Here is a 25,471-nt window from a genome sequence, read left to right on the forward strand (position 1 = left end):
TTTTAATGGAACGTTTAATAAAATCCAACTGTAGAGTGCAATGTACTCACCACGTACATATACTTCCTAGTTCGGTTGCTGGAAAGCCCAGAAACAATCACACCACAGTAGCGATGTGCACACCCAAATCTTGGTTTCTAAATCATACTTCCCACTAAAGAGAACCAGGACTTCTTAGGGAAATGCCTTGGAGATTCAGAATCAGGGCAGGGAAAGAACAAAGATGAACTTGGAACACTTTATTGCACCAAAAAGTAAAGAGGTACACCTCAACATTTTTTTTGTGAAATAATGTAGACATATCAGATGAGTACAAAAGTCAGCTTTAAAATGCTCCTTCTGACCAAATCTGGGACAATTTGAGTGTCAAAATAAATAATGACAGTAATGGACTAAAATCCATTGAACAAAATAAGAACACATAATAATAGATGGCTTGATAAATAATTAAGTAAATAAATATACAAGAGAAAAAAGCTCTTTCTTACAGTAAAATGCCAACTAATGAATGTAGAAGGAATGGTAAAGTTTAAAAATCACCATTTTATAAGTCAGTGTACCAGCTGATTCAGGTAAGAATCACCAGTGAATGTCGCAAGTAGGGGGTGAAAGTTTGATATTTACATAGTGTCAAATCACTTATTAATAATAACAAAGAGGAAATACCTGGTGGACCCCATCTTAAGCAAGCGATCCCAGTTCACATTAGTAACGGGGCAAGCAGACACCGTGCACCTCCTGACGTGTCATACTGAGAAGGACACAGCATCACTTCTGTGATGCTCCTGCCCAAACACACACAGCCTGAATCAGTCATGAGGAACTAGACAAATCCAAACCGATGTGATGGTGAGAGCATGGACTCTGGAGCCAGACTGCCTGGGTTCACATTCTGCCTACTTTTTACTAGTTCAGTGACCTTGGGCAAGTTTCATAACCTACTTATAACACTTTCTGACATGTGATAGGTGAGCCGCCCATTAACTTATTATTTTTGCAGTCTTGAAGTTCTCACCAGAGTATGGCTGGAGCTTTCCTCCCAGCAAAGTCTGATGGAGTCCACTGGCCACAGATGTGATTTCAGCCTAAGTACGGCCAATGCAAAAAAGAGACTAATCAGGATGTACTGAAGATGCCAAAGCTCATACCTGGGCAGTTCTAATGGAACCTTTATGAAAAGTCAGTTAGCGTCCTTGTATATATATAAACTTGTGTAATTCAAGTTCAGAGTCATCAGTCATTAAAATTCCAAGAGCGATACCACACTGCATCTATGTTACATGCCATCTGCTGTTGCTTGCTTGAGTATGATATTCCATACTTCCAAACTACTGGCCAGCCAGGCAAAGAGATGGACTTCTGGTTTCAAATGCCCTGACATGTATGAAGAAGAGCTTTTAGCAGTAAGCGTGTTAATGAAAGCCAAACTATGAAAATGACATTGAACCAATGGTGTACTTAGATTCATTATTCCCCCTTAGCCAGATCATTCCTTCACACTGCATTGTTCCCAAGTGTCTGACTTATTATTCCAGGTTATTAAGATCTAGTCTTTGGTAGCTAAGTTCAGAGAGAAAGTTCAAAACCTAGTATCTTTTACTTTCTTTTTTATTTACATATTTAATCTATTATTGAAATTTCTTATAGAAAATCTGACTTTTAAAATTTCCCCAGAGAAGAAATGACACGCTTATCCTGAGAAAATTATCCTGAAATCTGGAGAAATACAAATAGTTGTACAATAAAATCAGAAACACAAAATGAAGCAATATGAAAATTAAATAATGAACCCCATGAGACAGTGTCCTTTTAAACTAACTTTGAAGTTTGCTTTGTAACACGTAGAACATATGTGAATATTTACCTTATTTTTAGCAGATTATATCCATTACATTTTTTTAGTTTATTCAGCAAATAAATTTAGCACTCCTTTGACAAGGAATGACAGCAATGTCTAAAGTTTTTCTACATTTGCATTTTTTACAAAGATAAACTTGTCTTATGAGACACTGTCAATGTCATTTGTGTAGGAGCCTTTGTGCAGCTGGGAAGAAAATACAATTACTTTGCAAAAGATCTTGAGAATCACTCTTACAGAGAAAAATACTGCAATTGTTTTAAAAGGATATATGCCACACTTTCAAAGTTATATTAAATTTTTATCGCTGTCCTAGCCTCAACCTACTTATAACCACCCACCGACCTGTGAAATAGAGCAGAAGAGAAATGCTTTCTAAAATTTTATCAAGGAAAATTTCCAACATGCACCAAAGTAGAAAGAAAAATATAATGAACCTCCATGTACCCAAAACCCAACTTCAACAATTATCAATATTTTACCAATTCTGATTCATTTGTTCCCTTCCAGTTAAACATTTTATTACCTGGAAATGGTTCACATCTTTGCTTTTGAGTTTGAAAGCACTGGTAGGAAACAGGAAAAGAACAAAACGTTGTCTGGCATTGTCTCTTATAAGTAAATAATGAAATGTTTTAAAAATGTTATTGACCTATGGCTTTTTCCTGCTTTCAGGTGGTACAATAAGAGTATCAGCCGAGATAAAGCTGAAAAACTTCTTTTGGACACAGTAAGTCTCCCTAACCTGCCTTTTGACTTCCAATAAAATGAACTGTGGTTTGGTTTTGTTTTTTCCCAGCCATGCTGTGGTTTGTGCTAATTCAATGAGTTGATGTATTAGATTAACAGTGGTGATCATGGCTGGGAAAAATATTCTGGGGGTTTATAGGGCTAGCATACAACAGAGTAAGAAAACTGGGGGAGTCAAAGGCCTCAGTCTGGACATGCAGTATGTGAAATACACCACTTGTTTTAACTTGTTTTTCATGCACCTGTTCTCGAGAGCCATAGGGATGTCAGGATTCAGGGAGAGAGGGTTGAGAAGAGAGAAGGCATGGTGTGGTGGGGAAAGTACTGGGTCCTGGCCGCTGCTCTGTCTCCAACTCAGTGTGTAACTCTGGGGACATCTCGTCTTCCTTCTGGGCCTCAGTTTCTCAGTGAGCACAGGGAAGCTTTGGATGAAGTCAGGGAGGACAATTTCCCAGGTTCATCCTGCCACTCTCTGCTCCTGGTCCTCTGGCCGAGGCAGGATCAGAGATCATGGCTGGGGACCCTTCAAAACAGTGCTCCAAGCACCTGCCATCAGTTGACTGGCATGCAAGGTAAACCCTCTCTTCCTGGATCAGAAAAGCATTTGTTATTTTAAGGCAGTGCTTCTCAAAGTATCTGTGGGGATGGATTCTTTTCTGTGGTTGGTTTTTAATTTCCAATTTGTCATAGACTTATGTTTGTAAAAGGCAATAAAAATGAATTCCTAGAAAAGATACTAAGAAAAATAAGAAGTGAAGACATAAAAAAATGCAAGTCCAATTTTTTCTTAGTATCAGATTCATTAGACATAAAATTACTCTGTTTGATTCCTATCAAAAGATTCTAAACGCTTACTCTCAATTTCTTTTTTTATCTGGTGGTGGACCAGTAACAACTTGCCAACTGGCACCCATCCACAGACCACTTAGAGTAGCACTGAAAATTGCACGTTTATGGCTCTTGAAGAGAAACCAAATGTGCGGAGGTATTGAGAGAAGGCTTTCCACAGAAAAATCAATCAATTTATCAGCTTATATGCTTACAGCAGTGCTTCTCAGGCCTGTCTGCACAGTAAAATCACCTGGGAAATATTTTAAAAATACCAATGCCCAGGTCCCACCCCAGATTCATTAAATCAGAATCTCTAGGTAGGATTCAAGCATTAGTAATTTAGAGAAAAATCTCTCCAGGGCTGTCTAATATTCAGGTAATGTTAATGACCCATAGCCAACACAAGCCTCACAAGTGAGACCAGTAAACAGTTAAGTAGGAGTTGATGGAGGCCTTAGTTTCCTTGTGCCAAAACGTCAACCCGATCCCTGCCATTTTACCATATACCATTTTCCAGTTATGGTTTGAAGGTATTTTCTATCTTTAAGAATTTCGGAGGAGGGTGTAGCTCAGTGCTAGAGTGCATGCTTAGCATGCAGGAGGTCCTGGGTTCAATCCTCAGTGCTTCCGATAAAGACAAAACAAAAACACGAATTCCCCCCCAATCAATCAATAAAAACCAATGCATTTAAATAGATTTGAAAAAAAGAATCTTTTCGTCCTTTTTCAGTTCTATTAGGTAGAATTATTAGTTTGACTGCACATATACATTATGTGCATGTAAATACGTATATACAGTATACTGCACTTTTTCTTTTTTAGTTTACATGTAGGTACTGATCATGGTTTCTAAGAACAGATTAGAGCTTTAGCTTTTTAAACTTACACAGTTATCAAAGGAATAAAGCCAACCACAAAATAAGAATCAACAGAATGCGGTGATCCAGTCATAAAGGACAGTCAAATCTCTCCTGGATAGAACGATGCTGGAGTGACCAAATCGTCCTGGTTTCCAGGGATTGTTCCAGTTTTAAAACTGAGTCCTGTGTCCCAGGAGCACCCCTACCTCAGTCCTGGACTAAATGAGGCAGTTGGTAACCCAAATCGGTAACCATTTTAAGTTTGGACACTGGGGAGGGGTGAGCTGAGAGACGGGGACCTGGGAAGGTATCAGGAAGGGAATGGGGAGGGATGACCAATGTTGTCAAAGAACAGTCTAAAGGCAGAGGGCTGGTTGCTAATGTACAGGGGAAACTGATGATAGATTGATTCATTCTATCAAAGGCCAAAGTATAATTTTTGAAAGAGGAAAGGGGAGAGGAGAAGGCGGGCTCACAGCCATATTTTGGGGCAGTGAACCTGGCTTTTCTCCTTTGGTTAAGTTGCCGGTGAGGAGGCAGCTAGCAAACAGGACAAGGTGAGATGGTCTGCCCTTGGGCTCCTTGTTCTCTTCAAAGAGAGCAAGTTCAGGTGTTTGTGGATTCTCCAAAAGTCCTCGTGTGTTTACCAGTGACGGATAAGTAACAGGCAGTCTACACCATGTCAGCCGTCTCAGTTAGCGCCCGTCGTGATTATGACATGTCTGCACCATTTCCTTTATGAGGATTTCTCAGTAGAAACTCACGTACCTTGTCGTCTTGCTGAGCACAGAGCTAAGCGCTTAGAGATACTGGAGACAGGATCTTTGACCTCAGTAAGCTTTAGACTCCAGTGGGAAACAAGACAAACTGAAGAAAAGAGAGGGTAGTCTAAGATAAACTGAGAATATACCGCAGGCTTTCAGTGGACTCAGGGTTTTGAGAAGATTCTAGAGGAATCAGAACTATTTCATGGAGGAAGAGAAATTGAACTAAGTCATTACTAGACTCTGGTTTCTACTTGGTTCCATACTGACTCATCACTTACTTCCTCTGGTTCCTAATAGGGAATATAAGAGTTAAGTTCTATTCTCCTATCCCTATATTTCCCATCCATGCATTTTACCTTCTTGGCATGATTTTTTTTCTATTGTTGCATCTTTATTTTTCTAGATAAAGTGATAAAAGGTAAACTGAGACCCTGACTACATCCCGTGGGAATGAGCCCCTTCCCCAGCCCACCCTGGCTGCGTTGCCCCGATCGGTGCCCCTTTGCATGGCGGTGATGGGAGCAAAGATCCTTTAGACTCCACCGTTCTTGGTGGCTGTAATTTCCGCTGAGGCCCTTGCAGGAAGTAGGTGGTGAGGCACATGCCGGATGCTTCCTTTCCCTCAGAACTCTGGGCTGCCACAGCCCCAAACCAGAGTTTCCTGTCACCATCACTGAATGCCACCTAGAGCAGCCATTAATGGAGGAAGAGCCCTGACAGCCTCCCATGCTTGGCAGAGCTGGCTGCAAACCTTACCTCTCCTTCGTCTGATGCCTGTGGGTTACTTTGCTCTTGTTAACAGTTGGGCCCCTCTCTAATCCCAGACTTAACAAAATAATAATGGCTGCTTTGAAAGAATAACAACAACAGCAAAACATTCTTAAATAGAACAGACGTTCCCACTCCCTTCTTCACAGACACTTGAGAGACTTCTGGGTTTTTTTGGTCTATGCTGCTTCCCTTTAGAATAAGTTATACATGCAGATAACATCTGCCTTGGCTAAAGTTTTGTTTCTTCCTGCCTTGCATTTAACCCATCACATTTCAACAAGGCAAAAGCAAAAACTTCAATATTTGGCAAAAGGGGAGAAATCTTGAAGACAAGCAATGCTACATGTAGGACATGGATAAATATCACAAACATGATATTGAGTAAAAGAAGCCAGACACAGACTCACTATTCACAATGGCCAAAGGTTAAAAAACAACCTCAATGCCCAGCAGCTGACGAATAGATAAGCCAAATGTGGTGTAATCCATACAATGGAATATTATTCAGCCATGAAAAGGAATGGACTGATACATGTTACAACTTGATGAACCATGAAAACAATATGCTAAGTGTAAGAATCCAGTCACAAGAGACCACATATTATATGATTTCATTTATATGAAAATTTCTAGAATAGGCAAATCTATAGAAAGGCATATTAGTGTGGCAGGGGTACATATGATAGAGGTGTCCTTTGGGAATGATGGTAATGTTCTAAAATTAGATTGTGGTGATGGTTGCACAACTCTATAATTTTGCTAAAAATCACTGAATTGTACACTTGACACAGGAGAATTTCATGGTATCTAAATTATGCCTCAAAAGCTGTTTTAAAATCTAATGCACTAATCCGGGAGTTTTGGTGTCACATAAATCGCCTTCACTTCAGAAACTGAATAAACTACTGACCCCAAAGTGGGGAAAATCTAGTATTTGGAAAACCAAAGCTCTTTTTTAAAAGGATGATTTGTAAGGAAAATTAGAAGGGTCTTAACTAGATAAACAGTTTACATGTGTATCGGAGAAAAAGAAAGTAAGAATCTGGTTAGCTCTCCTCTGTCCTCACCTTGTTCCCGATTATGCACAGAGCACACAGTGGAGAAAGTGGGAAGCTAACTGTGGGCATATGATGGCACCATGGGTCCAGAAAGATTTACAACTCATTTTCTTGAATTTAAAAAAAAAATTCATGAAAAGCAAAAAAAGAAAGAAGACAAAATAAATGAAAAAAGAAAAAGAAGGGGAAAAATTCACAAAATACAAAACCATTAAAGTAAATTCTGGGTGTACAAAGACAGTCCTACGACTGTCCTAGAATACTACGATATCTTAGGACAAGAAATCGTCTGTATTTCCCTCAATTCTTCCTTCGCTTTCCCGCAACAGCTAGGGCAGCCCTAGCGCATGACCTTGGGAAAGGACGGTCAAGGTCGAACAGCAGAGATCTGAAGATTCAGGTCTCAGCTTCAAATTTCTTTTTCCAGTTTTTGTGAGATATAATTGACTTATAACAACAAGTTCATACTGTATATAGCACAGGGGACTAGATTCAATATCTTGTAGTCACCTATGGTGAAAAAAAATATGAAAATAAATATCTGTCTGTTCATGTAAGACTGAAGCATTACGCTGCACACCAGAAATTGACACATTATAAACTGACTGTACTTCAAGAAAATTTTTTTAAAAAATGACTAAAATTTAAGGTGTGCAGCATAATGATTTGATTTATGAATATATTGCAAAATAATTAATACAATAAGTTGAGTTAACATCCATCTCTACACACAGTTCCAGTTTTTTCCTTGTGATGAGAACTTTCCAGAGCTCCTCTCTTAGCAACTTTCAAACATACAGTACAGTCTGGTTAACTGCAGTCACCAGGCTGTACGTTACATCCCCAGGGCTTATTTTATAACTGGAAGTCTGTACCTTTTGACCGCCTTCATCTAATTCCCGCACCCTCCCCTTCTCTCAGATTTCAAAAGAGACTCTTGAGACTCTAAGCAGAGATAAGAATGAGTGTTGAGAGTCTCACGAAGTTTTTGTGGTTAAACGACAGGTTTGGCAAGGATGCACATTGATGTAAAGGCTGACTGTCCCCCACTCTGGCGCCCCTCTGCAAGTTTAGGGCCAAGTCAGAGGAAGCAGGTTATGTTTCTGTGCGGGGATGAGCTTTCTAACTGTCAGTGTTCCTTCCAAAGACAGAGACTGCTCTCCAGGACTGTTATAAATAGGACCTGCACGTTTGGTTGGGTCAGTGGAGACCAACGCTGGACGGCCTTGAGAGTCACATGACAAGCCTTTTAAAAGTTCAGGTCCCAGGGTCCCAGTCCTGGAGATTCTAAGTGCGTTGGAGGGAGGAGGGGGCGAGGTCAACTGCTTGTGGTGGTTGTTTGGTTTTGTCTTCTGTTGTGCTTCAGCCTCTTCGTGTGGTTGTGATTATCAACAAAGGGTGGGACACGGGGGTGTAGGGAGTCAGGCCGGATCAGTGGTTCCCAACCAGGGGTGATTTTGTCCCCCGGGAACACGTGATGATGTCTGGCATCCAGTTGACAGGGGTCAGGGAGGCTGCTAAACATCCTATAATGTGCAGGACAGCCCCCCAGCAAAGAATTACTGGGCCCCCAGGTGTCCATAGTGCTGAGGTTGTGATAACACTGGGCTAGAGAATCTTTCTAAAGTCTTTTCTAACCCCGAGCTTCTAGGATTCAAACAATTAGCATGGCCATCTGTCTGTATTATTTGCATGTGTAGATGACCTACCTTTGGGATTGGCAGGTGGAGGGGCTTATGTTGTTCTAACTGTGTATCCTTTGTTCCATACACTGCAAGTGTCTGCCCACCACATGAGGCTCCTGTCTCTCTCTGGCCTCCGCTTGTGGCCCTCACTATGTCTAAGTTAAATAAACCGTAATAATAGGCTTTGCAAATTCCACCTGCACAGATTTACAGCTGGGGAGGAACAGACCATTAGATACAAAGTAGTTAAAACAGAGTTAAGGTTTTAAGGTTCCTACCAAGAGTGAGTAAACTGGTCTCTCTGCACATATTCATCAGCACTGGCAAAGTTATCAAAGGGGGCGAAGGGTCCATTCTGAGGGCTTTCCCTTCTCCCCACTTCCCTCACGAACCAACAGCAGCTGCCACCAGCAGCTTCGTGTTCTCTGCCCTGCAGCAAAGCCGGCACTCAGGAAAGGACCTGCAACATATATTCCCATTAAGGAACTGATGGAGCTTCCAGAGCAGAAAGCGTTGTGCCCTTGTGGGAGAACAGAGAAGCGGCTTCTAACATTGGTTGAATGGAGGTGCCGTGGCCTGGTAGAAAGGGCATGGGTTTGGCTCACCTGCCACATTCAAGGTTCAGATCCCAGGTCTGCCACTTGCATTTGCGGGGCATGAGAAGGTCACCTCAGCTCTGAGGCACTCGGCATCCTCACCAGGAAACTGAGGATAAAAATCCCTTGTGTGCAATGCTGTGGTGACGGTTGGACAACATCTGTAATGAGTCCCAAGAGGACAGAGATTCTCTCTGTTTGCCTTTGTTTACTGTCTAGGTCAGTCACCTCTAGAACAGTCTTGGCCCCTTGGTAGGAGCTCAAGAAATCTCTCTCGAACGAATCAATGACATGGCAGCCATTATTGCTGAAAATCTGCCCCGGGCCAAGCTGCCCTCCAGTATTGCCTCCTTGTACAGGCAAGGAGGTGCAGCTGCATGCACGAGCCTGGTTTCCGGGGATCACTAATTTTCCATTCTTTCTAATCATTCCAGGGCAAAGAAGGAGCCTTCATGGTACGAGACTCCAGGACTCCCGGAACATACACCGTGTCTGTTTTCACCAAGGCCATCGTAAGGTATGGTGCCAACTCAGCTCAGCAAAGTGGGGAGAGCCAGTCCTGGGGTGGGTGAGCCATGGACCACACAGTAGCATATCGGACAGTGCAAGGGGTGGGGGTCACTAGAATTGGTGTGTTTCCCCTGATCCCTCCGAGAAAACCAAGGTCAGAGAGATTAAAGCCATAACTAAAGTCACTCAGCTGGAAAGTGACAGAGCTGGGGCCGGGTGCCAGGTTCTCCTCCCAGCTAGCAGCCCTGAGTGCACACCTCTAAAGAAATAAAATACCTGGCCCTTGTTTGCTGAGTTTATAATTTAATACAAAGAAGAACAGAAAAGATACTTTTGACTGCAAGTGAGAAGACACGAAATCTGGGTCTAGCTCTGCTAATAAGGCTGCGTATACTTACTGAGTCGTGACTACGTGCCAGAATCTTGCAGAACATTGCCAACCCTCATAAGCCCGGAAGGCAGGGACTACCATGCTCCATTCGCACAGAGGGCTGCCGGCCCCTTCTGAGGCAACGGAACACGAGAAAGGGGAGAGGAGGGAGGAGAGAGGAGCTCCAGCCGGCTGACTGACCCTCACTGCTGCTCTGTCTTCTCCAGACCTCAGCTTCCTTCCCTGTAAAGCAATGTCTAAGAGCCTTTCCAGGTCTCAAATTCTCTTCTAACTAGAAAATCAGTAAGAGCTAAGCAGTTTGGCAATGACCAAAGTCCATTAAAATTAAGAGAAGAGAGAAAAATACTTTGTAAGGTGCCCTCAGGGAATACTTGTTAGAGGATTGAGGGCATCAGTAAGACTCGGAGCAAGAGCGGGACATAGGCAGGTGGTGAAGAGCAGGGGCGCGGTCCAGGGCGGGGAAAGAAGACGGTGCCCATCACAGAGGCGCCGTGCCTCTGCCGGGCCTGGGACCGGCCGCTCCGTAAGATGGAGAAGAAACAAGAGATACAGGCTGTGTTGGCGGTCCCCAAGATCAGCCCACGGTCAATGACTCACTAGGAAGGCAGACGCCAACTCTCAAGAGCCCTCTCCTGGTAGATCACGCCGGACGTGCTTCATTCCCCCGGCCCCGAGTGCAACAGCAGGGGTGAGATGGTGACCACTAGGGAAGCACAGGAGAGACTCAGCGCTCAAGGCTTTCAGTGGGGGCTGGTCACGGAGCACCCTTTGCCTAGCACACAGCAGAACTCCAGACTCTCAGAAGAAAAGCAAGCGTTGAGCACAAGCCACATTGTTTATACAGTTTAGGCACAGGGTGCCATCCGCATCAGTTAGAGAATGGCGAGAGCCCTCCTGAAATCCAAGTTCTCAGATGCCAGCCAAGGGCCAACCTTGCAAGCACGCCTTTCTAAGAATAGCAGTCAGGGCGGCTATGTTAACTCTTCGCTACCCAAAGTCAAGTAAGTATGAAGGGGCCAGGATGCTTCCTTAACATTTGCTGATGATTAAGTCCAAACAGCAGGGAAGGCAAACATACAGCACTTACAAGACTACTCCCCCGTTCTGTGGTTGTGGAAGAAACATCACCAATCAATCTTGGTACCGATTCTAACTGGGTCCAGATACAACCTCAGCAGGTCCTTCTTAACCCAGCACCCGGGGCCAATCTGTCAAGACTGACACACAAGTTGAAATACATCTGCTGTCCTTGTGAGAGGGTGAAACACAGAGCGAATAGGAATCTGCTACCAGTAGACATTTTTGTGTCAAAACATTGTTTCTTAATAATCACCGCATTTATATTTCATTTGTTTAAGTGAGAACAACCCCTGCATAAAGCACTATCACATCAAAGAAACAAATGACAACCCCAAGCGATATTACGTGGCTGAAAAGTATGTGTTTGATTCCATTCCGCTCCTCGTCAATTATCACCAGCACAACGGAGGAGGTGAGTTCTAAGGGACGGGGCCAGAGGGGCACCCACACAGGCCACACTGGAGAAAACTGACAAACGCTCCACGGGGTTTCTTCATCTCAGACAAGCCGACCCTAAATAATAACTAAATATATAAATAGAAAAGGATGCCAAATATTTGACTACATTGTGTATTTTCCATTAGCAAATTCTCCTGCTAGAATCATGAGATTTCATTTCCTGCCCACCTGTGATATTACACTGCTTCTCCAGGAGGGTGTAACATCAGTGATGGGGCTTTGGAAATTTGTTTTCCAGAAATGAAAATAGCTTTTGCATTGGAGTATATTTTTTTTTTTTCTTGGTGATTTGACTTGAATGGTTGGTGCAGTAAAGCTCTGATGACGTTTCACTTTTTAATCAACCCAGGCCTGGTCACTAGACTCCGGTATCCAGTTTGTTCCTGGAGGCAGAGAGCCCCAGTCACCGCAGGGCTGAGATATGGTAAGCAATGCATTTGGGAATGTTATGCATTTGCACAAATTCACATCCCTAAAGTTCTGGGGCAAATTCTGAATGCACTTTCCATGAGCCCTCTTCACCAGACTTAAAATGATCATGAAAACAGGTACACTGTCTGGAGATGGTGTGCACAAATGAACATTTACAATGTGTGTGTGTTAAGATATACATAGATATATATATATAGGCACATTTATCTTGGTCAATATCCATTGGTTTCAGGTAACAGTTCATCAATGAAGTGTTTATTGAGGACCCACTTTGTACACAGCACTCTGCTAAATGCTATTAGAAAAAAAACATTGGAAATGAGTGCTGTAGCCCTGGGTTCCTGCCTATCTTCAGGAACGTCTGTAACATCTAGTTTTTTGGGGTATGAGTCCATGGCAAGGGCTATAAGCGAGCCGCATCCAGAAGTGTCTGCCTAGCACTGTATTAAAATATTTTTGAATGCTTTTAGGCAGGCATGCACCTCCAGTGCCATAGGGTCTGCTTGTCCTTCTTGTCCTGTGGAACGGTTTCATCCACTTGTGATGTTCTGCCTGGAATCTGAAGGCATTTGAGTTTGAATCCCCTGGTTCAAACTGTGCTGGCTGAGAAGGCTGGTGTAATTTTCATTTTATATCTTCTAGAATGGTGGTTCTCAAACTTCAGTGTACATCAAAGTGATCTATGATGCTTATTAAAAGTGTTGACTCCTGGCCGCAACCCAACACTTACCAAAACACAACCCCTGACAGTGGGGTCCTCGAGTTGCATTTTCAACAAGCACCCTAGGTGATTTTGACACGGGGGGGTAACACTTTGAGACACACTGCCACGGGTTCTCCGTCCTTGACCAGCAATGTATCTGTGCACAGGAAGTGCTCAGTACAGTTTTCTGTTGAGTCTCTGCCTCGAAGAGGCAGAAATTGAACTGTTTATGGTACTCGATCAAGAATCAGGAAAGAATAATGCCCCTTCGCCTCCTTTAATAAAATAATTCTAACACCTGAAGAATCCTAATGTGTCCAAGCTGGATGGAAGCCCAGAGAGTATCTTATGCACCCACTTACTTGGTTTGTGGGAAAGTTGAGATTTGGAGCCCTTTTATTCACTTATTGAACATTTATTGAGCACAGACCCTGTGCTGGCTTGTCCCTCTGTACTGGTCCTCTCGGAATCCACCACCTTACCACTACCCCTGCTAAGGCCTTGTGAGTGCGCTGTTCATCACGGATGCTCTTGATGGATAAATGAATGCAAGAATAATCAGTTCAAATTAAATTCACTCTATGTGAAAAATCACAATAAAAAATTTTCTATTCCTATTTTTTTAAGGCAGGGTCAGGCAATTAGGTTTATTTATTTATTTATTTTTGGAGGGGGTACTGGGGATTGAACCCAGGACCTTGTGCATGCTAAGCATGAGCTCTACCACTTGAGCTGTGCCCTTCCCCTGCCAAAATTTTTCGATCAGGTATAGGAAATGGTTGGGACCTTCCAAGGACCCTTTCCTTGACTTTTTTTTTAATTTAGAGGTGGGAGGGGGGTAATTAGGGTTTTTAAATTTTATTTATTTTTAATGGAGGTACTGGGGATTGAACCCAGGACCTTGTGCATGCTAAGCACGCACTCTACCACTGAGCTCTACCCTCCCCACTCCTTGACTTTCTTTCATATCTCAATTAGTGCTACCTTCCTTCCTCTTGCCATGTAATTGTCCCCACACACATTTTTCTTGGTTTTCAGTGCATAGTCTATGTTATTATCTGGGAAGAAAAGATAATAATTCTTATCTATCTATAGTTCTAAGTATAAGGGCTTATACCCTTTGCCATTTTGGAGTTGTATTAACAATAGGCTAACATTCTATATAGGGTTACATAATCTCCTGGTATTCCTATAGCTCATATCCACTGCTTACCAACTCTGGAAACCCCTCTCTTTCTCTTCCAGGGAAGTGGATGATTGATCCCTCGGAGCTCACTTTTGTGCAGGAGATTGGCAGCGGGCAGTTTGGGTTGGTGCATCTGGGCTACTGGCTCAACAAGGACAAGGTGGCCATCAAAACCATTCAGGAAGGGGCCATGTCGGAAGAGGACTTCATAGAGGAGGCTGAAGTTATGATGTGAGTAGGCAAATCAAGAGCACGCAGAGATGCCCTCGGGAGGATGTGCTGTGTCCTTTAAAGACCATTCTGAGGCCATCTTGTGCCCCTTCCCTGCTTGAGTCCAGCGATGGCTTCCTAAGGCAAGGAGAACGAAACCCAACTCCTCGCTGTGGCCTGCGAGGCCCTCCCTGGTCTGGCCTTGCCTGCTCCCCAGTCTCATTGCCTACGCATCACTCCTCTGGTTCACAGCATGCCAGCCACAATGGCCTGTGTTCGTCCTCACCCACACCAGCTGACCACCTGCTGGCCTTTGGGTCTCAGCTCAATGACGTGTTTTTGTTTGAGGGGAGGGAGTGTATTCTTGGGAGACTGAATATAGACCATCTCCTCCCTTGCCATTTTTTCCAGGAAACTCTCTCACCCCAAACTGGTCCAGCTCTATGGAGTGTGCCTGGAGCAATCCCCCCTCTGTCTGGTGTTTGAGTTCATGGAGCACGGCTGCCTGTCCGACTACCTACGCAGCCAGCGGGGGCTCTTTGCCGCAGAGACCCTGCTGGGCATGTGCCTGGACGTGTGTGAGGGCATGGCCTACCTGGAGAAGGAGTGTGTTATCCACAGAGACCTGGTAAGAGTGTGCCTGGCAAAGCCCCGCAGGCCCAGGGTGAAGGGGTGTGTCCCACTGAAACAGAGAGCTACCAAGACGGGGGTGCTTGAATCAGTAACAAGGCACAGGCCATCCCTCCCCCTCTTAGCCTCCTCCTCCCTGCCCCAACTTTGGGATGTCCTCACGTTACCCCACTAAGTCGGAGTTTACACTCTTCCAAAAGGAAGCTAACAGCCTCTCCTTAACCTCTCTAGGTCTTGGTTTCCCCTTGGTAAAATGAGGGAAATTGACAAGCACCTGTTTTCTCCAAGTACCTTCCAGGAATCTATCAGAATCACATTGGGGTGATTGTAAATCCAGCCTCAGAATCTCTGGGGGTTGGGGCTCCAGACTATTCATTTTAACATGTCTTCCCCCTGACCCTGCATTGGGATTTGCAAGCAGATTAATATTTGAGACTCACTGGATCTTTTATTGCTAAGGGTTCTTCCCGTGCAACATTCTGTGATATGAATTAGGGACCAGGTGCTCTTCCTACTGAAGAATAGTTTTAAGAGAATCAGCAACCTCAAAATATTCTTATTTTAGTCAAGTGGGTGACAGCTTCTCTGTACCGTCCCTAAGATTAACATCAGGTTACACTGGAGTTTATCGTTGGTTACACAACATCATGGATTTCTTTTCGGATTAGGATCCCAGGAATGAAGATAAAAGACCAGATTTACTCATCCTGATAAAGAATCTGTAGGGGGGAGGCTGTAGCTCAGTGGTAGAGCACATGCTTAGCATGCATGAGGTCCTAGGTTCAATCCCTAGTGCCTCCATTAAAAAATAAATAAATAAATAAACCTAATTACCACCCCCCCCAAAAAAAAACTGATAAAGATCTTACACATACAACTTCCCATCAGGCACCAGTGAAGCTTAATTAACATTCATGAAGCTCCTCTTTGCCCCTATACAACAGTGCTTAGATAAGCAAAGGACTATGATTATAGGAGACTCCTTAATTACTGATTACCCACCAAGTTTTCCTTTCCCTTTTGTTTGCCTGTCTCCTCTCCAGGCTGCCCGGAATTGTTTAGTTGGAGAAAATCAAGTCATCAAGGTGTCCGACTTTGGAATGACAAGGTAATATGGGATGTGGTGCTGGCAGAGTCTCAGGAATAGGACACAAGGCCCCCAGGACACTGGGACATCCTGTCTCCACTCTCTTCCCAGGTTCGTCCTTGATGATCAGTACACCAGTTCCACAGGCACCAAATTCCCGGTGAAGTGGGCGTCCCCGGAAGTCTTCTCTTTCAGTCGCTACAGCAGCAAGTCGGATGTGTGGTCCTTCGGTGAGTGTCGTTCTGGCCCCACACCCACATGACCTGGGACTGTGGGCCAGCTGCTTTATTTGTCAAATTCAGGCAACCCTACTTTCCCTGAATGCTGGGTGGTGAGGGCATCCCACTGGGTATCTGTAAAAACAGCTCTGGAAAGAATGAAGGGGCCCTCACTGCCATATTTGTTCTTGGACATTTTTGAAGTGACGGGTAGTAATAAAAGAGAGAACAGGATTCTGGTGACAGCTATTTTTTAAAAATCAAATTGAGTTTATATTTTAAAACTCCCAATTTATGACTTCTCTTTAAAAATCAGAAAATGCTGCAATCCAGAGCTCTCATTCCCATGTGCCCTATGTTGGCTGGAGCTAAATCAGAGCTGTCCCCTTAAGACAGAAGTTTTGACCTCCAATTTTCCACAGTCCTCACTAGTCCCTATTCTAGCACACCTCATCCACTTCATTCATTTACATCACGTGTAGACATTTGAGTTTACACCCCCTGCAACTGTTAGTAGTAGCATTTGAGTTAGATATAACAAAGGGCTGAGCTTGAAAGTTCTTCACCACTAGGAAGGTTGGGAAATCTCTGTTCTTTGGAAATAGTGCCGGCTCAGTGGGCCTCAGGTGGCTTGATATTGTACTTTCTGGTGGTAGGGACTTGAATCCTAATGTCAAGGAGTCTGTGACTTCTAGATGTAAGTTTGTTTGTTTGTTTGTTTTCTGTGCTATTTATGAACATTACCGTATCTGTGCTGCACTCACCATTTTTCATAGGTGTGCTGATGTGGGAAGTCTTCAGCGAGGGCAAAATCCCATATGAAAACCGAAGCAACTCAGAGGTGGTGGAAGACATCACCACTGGATTTCGGTTATACAAGCCCCGATTGGCCTCATCACATATCTACCAGATCATGAATCATTGCTGGAAAGAGGTCAGTAAAGGAAGTGGTTTCCCTCCGCATTGTAATCTGCAACTTCAAGCTCTGCTCCCATCCCTAAAGAAAGGAGCCCTCTTAGAGGATGAGGCAGTAGGGATGACAAAATAGATTAGCAGGAAAGCAACTCTGAGCATCAATTAACTAAAGAAGTTCTCCATCCCTAAACGAGCTTGCAGGGACCTTAAATATTATTTGATTTGCAATATAATGTTACAAGCCATCAACATACTGTCAGAAAGGACGAGAGGATAAGGCCTATGTCAATTTTCTGAGGAACAAAAATCTGTAACATCATAAAACCATTAAGTCTACACGAAGTCAGTTCTATAAACTGGTGAACAGAGGTTCACTAGTGCTGCGAAAATATTAAAATGACTGAATTAAAACTAATTTTATTCATATAACAATTCAGAATGGGATTCAATTACTCTGCACCCTCCAGACAGCTCAGTTATCCTTGGCTGACAGGCTATGCCTCAAGTCACATCAGCATGAGTCTTAGATGTCCTTCGTTGAGTTAGGAAGTTTTAAATTTCAACCACAGTTGAAAGTTGCTAAACAGAGAGGTAGCACAAATTCAGATCATTGAAGGGTAACAAGGGAGGACTGGAAAAGTACAGGATACTTGGGTTTTATCTCAGCTTTATTATTTCTTAATCATTAATCTTGCACCATTCTCTGAACCTCCTTTTTCTTACTGGTAAGAGAATTAAATGAAGCCTGATCTGTTAAGTTCATAGAGCTTTTGTCATCAGAAACAATGAAATAAGCAATAAAGACATAAAAAAGTGCACAAAATAAATCTAGTCCACCTGACAAGAATTAAATATTATAACAATTATGATAGTCGACATTTACTTAGTACTTTTTTCTCTTTAACTTCTATTAATTTTTAAAAATTAATAGACCTTATTGTTTAGAAGTTTTAGGTGTATAGAAAATTGAGCAAATAGTGGAGAGAGTTCTCGTATGCCCTTCTCTACTATTAATAATATTAATTAGTATTAGTGTGGTACACTTGTTACAATTAATCAGCCACCACTGATACATTATTGTTAACTAAAGCCCATAATTTACATTAAGGTTCACTGTTTTTACTGCACAGTTCTATGAGTTCTGACAAATGTCCATTTGATAATATCTACAAAATAATTTGCTGGGATTCTTAATGTGATTGTGTCAAACCTATAGATCAAGTCGAAAAAAAATGTCATCTTAACAATACAAATTCTTCCTATCCATGAACATGGAATATTTCTCCATTTATTAAGATCTTCTTTGATTTCTTGTTTTAGAATTGTATTTTTCCTAATATAGATCCTATACAGGTTTTGTGAGATTTATATCTAAGTATTTTCTCTTTGGGGGTGTTATTTAGCCTTATTTTATGCTGTATTTTTATACATGATTTTACTTATTTCTGACAACAATCTTATGAGACAGATAATAGTATTATCCCCATTTTACAGATGACAAAGCTGAGGTTCAAAGAGGTTAAGTAACCTGCTCAAGGTCACACAGCTAATGAGTGGAAAAGCTGAGATTCAAAAGCAAGCTTTATGATTCTAAAATACCAGCTATTAACAACTAAGACATAATGGCCTCCAGTATAATATATAGGGAAGCCTATTTAAAAATCAGCAGAGGGTACTGCTATTTAATTCTGGCTTGCTTTAGATTTAGCTATGCCACACAAGTACGAGGAACTCACAGAGTTCTTTTCTTCCCTTTCTAGAAACCAGAAAACCGGCCCCCTTTCTCCAGACTCTTGAGTCAACTGTCTGAAATCGCAGAATTGGGACTTTGAACAGAGACTCAGCGCTGGGCCCCAGGCTGCAGATCCTGAGTGGGGGAAGGGAGCCTTCCCTCCATAGAGCATTAAGAGCTGCCACCGGCACAGGACTCCCAGAGGCAGCTGGCCTGTGCGCCAGTCCCTAAGCTGCTGCAGAGGCAGCACCCTGACAGAGGCTGGCACTGGGTCACCGGCGGGAGGCTCCGCCACTGAACTGGGGGCGGGGCCAGAGCAGCGGCGATGTCTCTCCCCTCCCCCCGGCCTCTGTCTCTGGCGGTGCGCAAACCTCAACTGACAGCTTTCAGGGCACATTTCTTGCACTTCTTAGAGAAAGGGAGAGATGGGGGAGGACCCCAGATTGTTACTTTCATTATTCTTTTAAATAGGGATCTAAAGTTTATGGGCAAGGGGCTTTTTATTTGACCCGACAACACAGAATCCGAGGATATGAGGCCAGAAGAAGGAGGAGCACGACTCTTTTTTTCCGAGAGAGCCAGTGAGTTAATTAAAGTCAGAAAGAGTAAGCTGTGCGCTATGATGCTGTCAGCCGCAGCTTCCTGCCTTAGAGGATGATGGAACAGCTGCTTACATCAGAGGCCGGATGTTCTGAGAAGCAGATTTATTTTTCACCCATAGAGTACACTGCCACCTCTCTCCTTGGTGGGAGCATGATGCACTGGGGTGAACAACTCTGATCCCACTATTGGGTCGTTGGGTATCTGGTGTCTGGGCATCAGATGGTGGAACCGACTGGTACAGAGAAAGGCCTCGGATTGTTACCACTTGGACGCTTACCTTTACTGCCAAGCCAAGCGTGACTCTGCCTCCCCTTCTGCACAGGATGCTTGCGCAGGCATCCTAGGAGGAAGTAATGGCTTCTGAACACTGACTCTGACTGAGTCCTCCAAGAATCAGTCTCCTCTCTGAATTCTTCCACCCTCATCACCAGAGGGCAGCCCTGTGCTGGGTGGTGTGGCCTGGCAGAGAAATGGAAGCTTGTTTAAGCCCTAGAGATTTGCAACTTTAAGGTTGAGACTTCAAGTCTCCCCAAAATTCTAGGAGAGGAACAAAGGGTCTGTACTTGCTCGAACTATCTGGATGGAAACTGAGTCAGGAACTGAGTGGAGACCTTTGAAGATGCACAAGGATGCCTACTGTTGACTGAGCACTTGAATATGCAAGGTGAATGTGCACTGAGCTACAAGCCTTATCTGCAGAATCTCAGTTCACCGTGAGTTCACACTGACCCCATGAGATTTTATTATTCCCATTTTACAGAAAAGCCTGGACACCTGCCTGAAGTGACAGAGCTAGAAAGTATAGAGCTGGAACTCCGGCCCACGTCGGTCTGACTCAGGTGCAACTTCTCCGTTTTTATTCAGCACTGCCTCCTACTGAGGGTGAAAGGGATTACAGAGGAGATCAATACAGCAGAGGGGAAAGACAAAAAAAGCCCATGAAGAAGCCAACAACATAGCACCATCAGCGACTTAGGCTGCTCCTGCACAGCCCAGCGAGGTTGGCGGTGCAGCCCTTCAACTTGGAATAGGAGCTTTTTTCCCTCATCAGTATCCTCACCTCCATCAGAGTTAATAACTTCGGAGTTACTAAAGGAGTAATTAACCCTTTGATTCACCCAAGCCAGCAGAGTTACGTTGCATGAATCCATTATAGCTGGGCTTCAAAGCAGCTTTAAGAGATTCTCCTGCAGAAGCATAAATGCTTCCTTTAATTATCATTCCAACTTTGAGCCAGCTGTGGTTTTCCTGGACACTTTGTGGGGAAGGGTATTCCCTGATGTAAGAGAGATTTCATTTTCCTGAGGTGTTCAGATAAGACACTTAGATTATTGGGTGGTGTTGAAATCACCTCATTCTAAATCATGTGATATTTTGACCGGCTGGAGATACAGATGCCCTGATTTCTGTGGTATGGTTTAGAAAATTCTCCCTTGCATGGTATTATCTCATCTAAGCTCAGGTTCATTGAGGCTTTAAGTGAACACAGGTCGAGAGTCCTATCCTGAAAATGGGCTTCCTGCCTGGTTTTTTTTTTTTTTTTTTCTTTCCCTCTCACATTTTGAAAATGGTGCCATGTGTTCACAGGGAATTTCCCTATATAAAATTTTGGTTCTAGATGCATTTTATAGATTTTGCATTTTGTACCTTTTGAGACAATGTATTTATATTTTGATAGGTTGAATATTTATTAGTGTACAGTCATTGCTAATGTGCAGGATAAAAATGTTACAAATATCTCTTACCCTTTGTAAAGCTCACCAAGTTAAAAGCTACGTCTGTCAAATAAATTGTGTATTTTAGTAAATATGGTTTGAAAGACCTGTGTCCATATTTATCCAAATGTCAAACAACCAAAAGTTTTCCTTAAATAATAATGGTTATGTGGTTTTAAATTCCATAGGCAAGTAAAGACTATGTATCATTCAACATTTGCTCAACAAATAAACATCAAGTATTTCCTAGGTTCCTCTGATACACCGTGCTGAGTGCTACAGAAACAAAGATGAAAAAGAGACAGTCTTTACTTTAAAGAAACTCCAGGCATGGTTGGGAAGGCAGACATTTGAACAAGTAAAATTATAATACAGCAATTAGAGTACCAACAGAAATATGGTCAAAGAGCCCAGAAAAAGTGATGGAATCTATCCGGCATAAGGTAACATCAGCGGAAACTTCCTAGAACCTAAACCAGCAACAGCAATATGACCGGCTTGGGAGAAATGCAAATTCTCTGCCTCCACCCTGAGACTCACTGAATGAGAATTTGTATTTTAACAAGATCTGCAGGTGATCATATGCACATTAAAGTTTGGGAAGCACTGTCACAGGAGACAGCATGTCTGACTCAGGTTTGAAGATGAATTATGTTTTTATTAGGCAAGCCCCTGAGCAGAAATAAGAGAAATACTTTCCAGGTGGAGGGACAGAGGAAACAAAATGTCCTGGGAGGCTATTATCAGTTGACCATCGCTGGAGCATAAGGGGTGTGTGTGGTCTCAGCAAGGGTGAGGATAACAGAACGGAAAGACATTGAAACGGAGGCTATAAATCTAGGCAAGGACCTAGATTTTAAAACACAAAAAATGTTGCAACTCTAGTTGTAGAGAGAAAAGTGTCATTGAACATGGAGAGAAGGTCAAATCTGTGTTTAAAAATATACTCTGGCAGCAGTGTTGTGAGTGGATTTGGGAGAGGCAAAGCTGGTGGATGATAAACCAATTTGGAGATGATTTTTTGTCCTGCCCCTAGTACCAGTTATTGTTCATACTCATTCACTGTCATCTGTTATGTGGGTGACACGTGGAAATTGCAATTCGGAGTTCTTCAGTCACAGTTGGACAGCAATGCACAGCTATTCTCCCTCTTAAAATCCCAGTGAAATAAAAGCTGAGTTATAGTTTTGGTGTGTTGAGCTCTCCCTGTACCTTTCGGTTCACCAAATGCCCAGGTGCATGGCAGGAGTCAGCTCATGCATCAGAGGACCACTAGGTACAGGTTTAGAAAGCCTGTGGCTTCCACACGGTCCTTTGTGGGATTTACCTTTGGGCTTGACTCCCACTGGCAAATGATTCAGAGAGGAAACTTCTAAATCCGATTGGATGAACAGATCTGCTTCTCAGATCGTTTATCCTGCAGACCCTACTCAGCCTGGATTCTCCCCAAAAACGAGGCCTCCACTGAGGAATAGGCAGATCATACTCCATTCAGCAAAATGGGTAGTGTTTTCCGTGCACACACGTGTGCATGTGCAGAAAAAAACTGCAGCTCCTCTTGTTAGAGGGGCTCTGGAAGGCAATCCAATCAGGAAGAGGAGGGTGGAGTTGAAGCTGCATTCACAAGGAGAGCCCGTGTTTTTACTTAGAGTAGATACTTATTTGCAGTGGCTTTGAGGGAGGTGCTGGAAATTTGGTGCAATAAAGCCCACTCCCCAGAGCCACCTCTTGGTGGCAGCAGTGTGTGTGTGTGTGTGTGTGTGTGTGTGTGTGTGTGTGTGTGTGTGTGTTTTATGACTCTGCGATTAAAGTTACCATTCACCTGCTATGACTTGGCACTGTGTCAGATGCATAAGACGAATAAGCTATCTTATCAGTTTTGGACCAAACACATTACAGTTAAATTAAGATAATTCAAGGAGAGCTTATTTAAAAAGGACTATTTAACACAGTGCATTTCAGGGTTAGAAAAGCCACAGGAAGTGGCACAGAGGGAAGTAACAGCCAAGAAGCAGATACCACCCCGAGGGCCAAAGAAGTGAGGAATGGAAGTGGTCACTTGAATGTGGAGGCAGAGAGTCACCTGGAGAAGGTTCCCTCGAGAGGAGATGACCTTTAGTGAGGGACAGACGAAGCCCAAGGTGGCATCACAAGGAGGAAGCTGTGGAATAAACATGCTGACTCCACTCTCCTCCCTTCCCCAATCAACTACTGGGGCTTCTTGTTGGCCAGACCCATCTGGAGACCGGAGGACCAGGAAATCCTCGCAGAGGAGTTCACAGAGGTCAGTCTCCAGGGCAGAGGGCAGGGTGAGAAGAGTGGAGTGGGTCTGCAGGAACCAGAGAGGACACCTAGTATGGAAGCCAAGCTTCCTGCAAGAAGCCTCAGGCTAGCGGGAAAAAAAAAAGTCCAACACATAAATAAATACAGTTGATCCTCTCTATTTGCAGATTCTATACTTGCAAAGTCACCCGCTCACTAAAATGTATTTGTAACCCCAAATCAATTCTTGCAGCCCTTTCACAGTCACTCATGGCCTGCTTGTGCCCAGAGCAGCGAAAAATTTAAGTCACCCTACATGCACACTCCCTACCAAGGTCGAACAAGGAGAGATTTTACTTTTGCATTTCAGCTCATACTATCAACAAGTCTTTTCTGAGGTCTATCGAGTGCCATGTTTTTTGCACTTGTGTACTTTTTACTGGTCGTTTTGCTGTTTAAAATGGCCCTCAAGCATCCAGCTGAGGTGCTGTCTAGCGTTCCCAAGTGCAGGAAGGCTGAGACCCACCTTACAAGGAAAAGGTGTGTCTTAGGTGAGTCTTATTCAGCCTGAGTCATAGTGCTGTTGACTGTGAGTTTCATGTTAATGAAGCAACAATACATATTAAATAAGCTACTTTTGAATAGAAACGTGCCTAAAACAAGGTTGTGTGCAGATCAGGTGACTTTATAAATAAAACCTAACTACCAAATGATGAGAGTCAACTGTGACTGTAAAGGGCTGTTGTAGGTGAGCTGATGGAGCAGCGGTCACAATCCAGGGAGACAGAATGAGTGAAAACACCCAAAGGATCCGGGAGGGCTTCCTAGAGGAAGTGATGTCTGAGCTGTGTCTTGGAGAGTAAATGGACGTTGCTGAGGAAGAGACGGTCTGCGAGGATGTTCCAGGCAGAGGAATCCACGTGCATAATAGGAACATATTTTGTTCCACCTTCCTCCCATGCATTATTTTTATGTTAGGAATGGGAACTTTGGGGCCCAAAGCCAACACGTCCTGGAGAATCAGTTAAAGGAGCCTAGTGGATTCTGATTCCTCACCCTCCAGGTTCACATCTACCCACAACTCTCTCCACTCATCTAGGCTACTGAGGAGTTCCTGGTCCCTTTCCATCTTCTAATTTCGAGTACAGTGTCTATAAGCTGAGACAAGCCATACAAACATCTATTTATTTGCTTTTCTGTTGTGTATATCTCAAAGCATTTTCCTATCTAAGATGATATTCAATCTCCACAGTAGCTTTGAGATGAAGGGCAGGTGAGGGGACACTTGACAGAAAGGGAAAGAGATTCACAGAATGCCTGAGGTAGCAGAGCTACTTAACTCAAATAAGCCTAGAACTCAGAGCTTATTCCAAGTCCTGCACTCTTCCTAGAGATCACACTGAAATTTGAGCCATGGTAATAATAATAAAAACAATAAAGTCTCCCCTTTTGGAGCATTTATGAGGGCTTTGCTTAGTGGGTTACATTTATCCTTTCATTGAATCTTCCAAGAACCCAAGGGATAGGTACAATTACGATCTTCTCAATTTTACAGATGAGAACAGGGCTCAGTAATTTAGGAAAACCATTCATTGTCCCAGTTATTAAGGGGCAGAATGGGGGCTTGAAGCCAGACCTGTGTGTTCCCAAATTCCATGTTCCCAACCATTCTTTGGGACTGATTATAAGGTCACCTATGCCAGCCTTTGAGAAGCCAACCCCACTGTAGCTCAGCTATGCTGTTGCTTTCCAAGTCTGGTTTGGAATATGCTCAAACCCTCCTTATCAGTTCTTATCCAAAATTGTTGTAAATATATTTGTTTAAACAAGGATGAAAGGTTCTTTGCTGTCAAGTTATATGTGAAATATCTGACCTTCAAGGGAGGCCAGTTCTCTAGAAGTTGTGGGAAGGGAGCAAAGTGAAAGAAAGGCTGCAGAGAAGGGGGGGGGGGGGAGGAATGCATTTCCAAATAGCCCAGGACGGAGCTGCAGTGTTTCAATAGCAAAACAGCCCTCAATATTTCATCTGTAAAACAAGGCCACTTGTGAGGATATTGTGAGGATAAAATTAGCCCATCTATACACAGTACTTGGCATAGAGACTGATTCCAAATAAACACCCAATAAATGTTAGTTTAAAATATATGTTTTACAGGGGAGGG

At 43.3% G+C, this 25,471-nt stretch overlaps 1 protein-coding gene and 1 long non-coding RNA gene across 3 annotated transcripts in view; one reads left to right on the forward strand and one right to left on the reverse strand.

Moving 5' to 3' along the window:
* The window catches only part of ITK (IL2 inducible T cell kinase), a 56,805-nt gene extending 35,617 nt beyond the window's left edge, over positions 1-21,188 (forward strand). The window contains exons 8-18 of one of the 2 annotated variants that reach the window (XR_004135951.2): positions 2,534-2,588; positions 9,611-9,693; positions 11,436-11,569; positions 11,966-12,040; positions 13,997-14,168; positions 14,559-14,775; positions 15,821-15,885; positions 15,976-16,094; positions 16,859-17,016; positions 18,758-19,996; positions 20,093-21,188. Coding sequence is in view for 1 of the 2 variants with exons in the window: in XM_010987245.3 (XP_010985547.1) it covers positions 2,534-2,588; positions 9,611-9,693; positions 11,436-11,569; positions 11,966-12,040; positions 13,997-14,168; positions 14,559-14,775; positions 15,821-15,885; positions 15,976-16,094; positions 16,859-17,016; positions 18,758-18,829 (1,150 nt within the window). In the remaining variant the exon portion in view is untranslated. Of the gene's footprint in view, positions 1-2,533; positions 2,589-9,610; positions 9,694-11,435; positions 11,570-11,965; positions 12,041-13,996; positions 14,169-14,558; positions 14,776-15,820; positions 15,886-15,975; positions 16,095-16,858; positions 17,017-18,757 lie in introns of both variants that reach the window. The other variant, XM_010987245.3, reaches the window with a different exon arrangement.
* Positions 1-25,471, reverse strand: part of LOC116152342 (uncharacterized) — a 61,237-nt gene that overhangs the window by 32,007 nt on the left and 3,759 nt on the right. The window lies entirely within an intron of this gene.

Source organism: Camelus dromedarius, chromosome 3 (assembly GCF_036321535.1).
Source record: "Camelus dromedarius isolate mCamDro1 chromosome 3, mCamDro1.pat, whole genome shotgun sequence".
Lineage (NCBI taxonomy): Eukaryota > Metazoa > Chordata > Mammalia > Artiodactyla > Camelidae > Camelus > Camelus dromedarius.